The sequence below is a fragment of the Amblyraja radiata genome, chromosome 5 (assembly GCF_010909765.2).
Source record: "Amblyraja radiata isolate CabotCenter1 chromosome 5, sAmbRad1.1.pri, whole genome shotgun sequence".
Taxonomy (NCBI): domain Eukaryota; kingdom Metazoa; phylum Chordata; class Chondrichthyes; order Rajiformes; family Rajidae; genus Amblyraja; species Amblyraja radiata.
This window is the reverse complement of record NC_045960.1, coordinates 37,430,838-37,435,455: the sequence shown is the minus strand read 5'-3', so window position 1 is coordinate 37,435,455 and position 4,618 is coordinate 37,430,838. Positions and strand designations below refer to the sequence as shown.

The 4,618-nt window shown below is 48.3% G+C and overlaps 1 protein-coding gene across 1 annotated transcript; it reads left to right on the top strand.

Moving 5' to 3' along the window:
* Nucleotides 1-303: 303 nt before the first annotated feature.
* pou3f2 (POU class 3 homeobox 2) lies at nt 304-3,058 on the top strand. Its single transcript, XM_033021045.1, has one exon. It carries the CDS (start codon nt 1,512-1,514, stop codon nt 2,691-2,693), a length of 1,182 nt encoding a protein of 393 aa, XP_032876936.1. The 5' UTR covers nt 304-1,511; the 3' UTR covers nt 2,694-3,058.
* The last annotated feature ends 1,560 nt before the right edge of the window (nt 3,059-4,618 follow it).

Sequence of the window (4,618 nt, the reverse complement as noted above, 5' to 3'; positions counted from 1 at the left end):
GAATGCCCTGGACGTGGTCGGCTAAATCGGATGAATTTAGCAAAGGATTGGGCTGCATTTCTGTTCAAACCATAATGGACTCCACTGTCCACAAGCGGACGGCGAGGCTGGTGGATGCTGCTCCCCGGACTGTCCGCTACCCTCACCCTAAAGCGGGCGCATCGGATTGCTGTTTGTGGCTGATGTTAATGTGGATCTAGTAACCATTTCAAGTCCAGTTCTCAGACCCGATCCTTGTGAGTCTAGCTGCGGGAAGGGGGGGGGGGAGGGAGACTGGGGAACGCACACATTCCCTTGAGCACTTAATGCTGGCGGAATGCGAATCGCCACCCTCTCCGAGACGGGCAAACTTCGGACGCTCCCCGCCGCAGGAAGGGGCAAGGTAGTAAATCGAGGTTGACACACAGCAACAGCGAAGGCCGCCTCCGCTCTCACGTTAAGGTGCGCGAACAAGTGTGTATGGGACGGAGAATACTTTGCACTAGATTGGTATGTGTTTGAGTTTAAAGACCCGGAATTAGCAGGTTTGGATTTCTCCGGCGGAGCCCTTACAGCAGCGAATTGTTTTAGAGTCGGATCGTCTGTCCCAATATAACGAGCTGGCCACTGTGACGTGAAAATTTAAGTCAAGTAACCTGGGGTAAAATAAAGGAGATAAGCACTAAGTGCTGCAGTAACCCAGCCGGTCAGACAGCAACTGTGGAGAAAATGGATGGGTCTGTTTGCTGGAAAAAAGTGCTTAAATAGTTGATATGTGTGGGGAAGCCTGTGGAGGTGCATGCTGGAGTCGCGTGTCTTACTTTACAGGGCGAGCGAAACGCGATGCAAGAAAGTAGAAAAGTGAAAAGAAGCAAAGATCACTTGTGAAGATATTTTTCCTTTAACCCAACAAGGCAACAACTCTGGAAACAACAACGGCAGGGGCCTCTGGAGATGTTTGGCACCTTCCTCCAAGTCATTGTCTACCGCGTTCCTATTGTTTCGAAGTATGTCATACACTTGTATCCCCCTTTTCGACCCAGATATGCTACATTTCCTATTTGCACGGAGTTATAACACTTGCAAAGCTGTGTAATAACTGCACCCGGCGCCGGAGCTCCCGGGCTGTTCACTTTGCTGCTTTTGTTTTGATTCCTCTTTGGGAGAGCAGCAGCTATTTAGTTTCCTTGCTCTCTGTGTGTTTCTCTCTCCTCCTCTCCTCCCCTCCGCTTCCCCCTTTGCCTCCTTCTGCGTGGTTGCCCCGGGTCCAGAGAGCAATGAAAGAAATCCCCCACCGGGCCCGCCCGCCCGCCCGCCCACCAATCGCATGCCGGGGATGCTGCTCCCTGGCCGGGGTTGCCATGGCAACTCACATCAATCATGCGGCGAGCAGCCAATGGGAGGCCCGGGGCCGGCGCGTACACAGCGTCGGCTTTTCCTAGCTCGGCGCTGCTGCCAATGATCCGAGCTCGGTGCAAGTTGTCAAAGGCTCGGCTCGTTTAACAAGTCAGATCACTCCGGCTCAGCAAGTCATGGCGACCACAGCATCAAATCATTACATTACGAGCGGCAATATCCTCACCTCCAACTCCATCGTGCACGCCGCCGAGCCGGGGAGCATGCAACAAGGGACAGCCTACAGGGATGCACAGAAACTGGTCCAGAATGATTACATGCAAAGCAATGGGCACCCTCTCAGCCACGCTCACCAATGGTTAACCGCTCTCTCACACGCCGAGGGATCTCCGTGGTCGGCCGGCGTGGCGGCCAGTCCCCTCGGCCAGCAAGACATCAAGCCCACGGTGCAAACGGGGAGGGACGAACTCCACAGTGGGGGCACTTTGCACCACCGGCCGCCTCACATGGTGCACCAGCACGGCAACCACCACGGTGCATGGGGCAACGCCACCTCACCCCACATCCCCAGCTTGGCATCCAACGGCCAAAGTCTCATCTACTCGCAGCCGGGCTTCACGGTCAATGGCATGATCAACCCGGCATCGACCCAAGGCATGCACCATGGGCTGAGGGAAGCCCACGAGGAGCATCACCACGGGGACCACGGTCAACATCACCAACAGCAACATCAGCAGCAGCAGCAGCAGCACCAGCAGCAGCAGCAGCAGCAGCAGCACCACCAGCATCAGGGTCACGAGCACTCGGACGAGGACACCCCTACCTCGGACGACTTGGAACAGTTCGCCAAGCAGTTCAAACAGAGGAGGATCAAGCTAGGATTTACCCAAGCCGACGTGGGACTAGCTCTTGGGACGCTCTACGGCAATGTCTTCTCGCAGACTACCATCTGCAGGTTCGAAGCGCTTCAGCTGAGCTTTAAAAACATGTGCAAACTCAAACCCTTGTTGAACAAGTGGCTGGAGGAGGCCGACTCGACGTCCGGAAGCCCCACCAGCATAGACAAAATCGCTGCCCAAGGCAGAAAGAGGAAAAAGAGGACCTCGATCGAGGTGAGCGTCAAGGGAGCTTTGGAGAGTCATTTTTTGAAGTGCCCGAAGCCCTCGGCCCCGGAGATCACTTCTCTGGCGGACAGTCTGCAGCTGGAGAAAGAGGTGGTCAGGGTTTGGTTTTGTAACAGAAGACAAAAAGAGAAACGAATGACTCCTCCCGGAGGAGCACACCCCGGAGCCGAGGATGTATATGGGGCGAGGGACACCCCGCCGTCACACCATGGGGTTCAGACTTCTGTACAGTGAATGCTCTCCCCTTCACATCTTTTGTTCCTTTTATTTGTTCTTTTCTTAACGAACAGCTTAAAACACCGGACTATCGTTGCGATAGCACATGTTAATGGTGTGTTTTGACCTGTACAGATGGAGCTGGCGGGCAAATGGAGTGAGTATATAAATAATAACAGAGGCACTGATATACATACCTTTACAAAACTGTGGCGAAGAGACACAAAACTGCCTAGGATAGAATGGGACCAGAAAGGCTGCTATAATTCTTAATGTATAGATCCACTGTGACAGGCAGGAGCAAAGGGTTGTGTGTGTGTGCGCGTATGTGTGGTGTGTATTTGGTGTGTGTGTGTGTGTGTGTGTGTGTGTGTGTGTGTGTGTGTGTGTGTGTGTGTGTGTGTGTGTGTGTGAGTGTGAGAGTGACTGAGTGTGTGTGTGTGTGAGAGTGAGTGTGTGTGTGTGTGTGTGTGTGTGAGAGAGAGAGAGTGAGTGTGTGTGTGTGTGTGTGTGAATGTGTGTGTGTGGCACGCGTATGGGAAAGCAGAAGAGGATTTGGCCACGAGCTGCAGTTTTGATTGCTGCAAGAAAAAGGTATAGGGAGGAGAAAGGGAAATTCCAATACACTGCTCTCCGGGAATAGCCACCGTTCGAGACACTTGCGGGTTTGCTTCAAAGAAAATCCCACCAGAGTGGGAGACATTTCTCCCGGGCGCTGAATTGTACAAGTCGAAAGGCAGTGTATGTGAGGAGAAAATAGGCTGTGTCAATCAGACAGAGAGGGGCTCAGCTCCAACCATACAGTTCTCTCCGGGAACTGAAGTTGGGAGCTGCGAAATAGCAAACAGGATCAATTAACACAGACACAAAGAAGGAAATAAATGAACGATAAATCGATACATTTCAGGCGCTATAAAGTATTACAGATCACCGACTAAAAGTTTTATCCCCATGTTTAATAAAAAAAAACTAATTCCGGTGGCAAGAAATGCAATACCTTTTATACGAGAGGACTATTACAAATATGCTAGCTAGCGTCTTTACGCCTCCGAATTAGCACTGTACAATAATGAATAAATAAAATTTCAGAGTCAAAATGTTGTAGTTCCTGCCACATTTTTTCGAAAGAATATATTGCAGTATAAAACATTGTACTTATTAAACGTGCGTCTACAATCTAACATAAAACAATCCACAGTCGGGTAAAATGAAACAAAAAAGACCTTTAAAACGTATCAGTATATTGCGCTTTCTTACAAAGAACATATCCAAACATTCAAAATTCTAGAAAAGGTGTGTACATATTTGAGATATTTTGATGTGGTGATATGATTGTAATTTAACCGCAGTTATAGCGATTCCTAAAGACAATAAAATTTAGTAAGTGTTAGAGAAACATTTAAAAATGTAAAAAAAAACACCAGGTCAGGTAGGTTGGTACAGGCAGGAATAATCCTGAGACACAAACTGAATTTTGTGTCGGTTCGTTTAGTAAAATGAAGTTGAACGTGGAGTACTTTGTTAGAACCTTTTCGCATAGGTTTATGGAGAGCGGTTACCCATGCACATCTTATACCACTATGTATATATGTTGCATAAATTTGTCTTTTGAACTGAAGAAGATGAACAATATCTGAATGATTTTTTTTCCTTGTATACATTTTTCCATAATGCTGCCCAGGGAATTTTAATATCATTTTCACGTGGCCTGCCTCAATGTATTTATTTCTTTAAAAGAAGTTTTGGAAACTGTTTCTTCTGTAGCTTTAATTGATTAGATGTTATATGTGGGATGTAATTTTTTTCCGTTATGCTTTCCCCCCTCCCCACCCTTCTCTTGAAAAGATTGTTTTTGGTACATTTCAATGTGTCTTGTGAAGATAAACGAAGCAACGCAGAGTCCCTTATATATTTATGTTAAAGTAATATTTTATTACTTACAT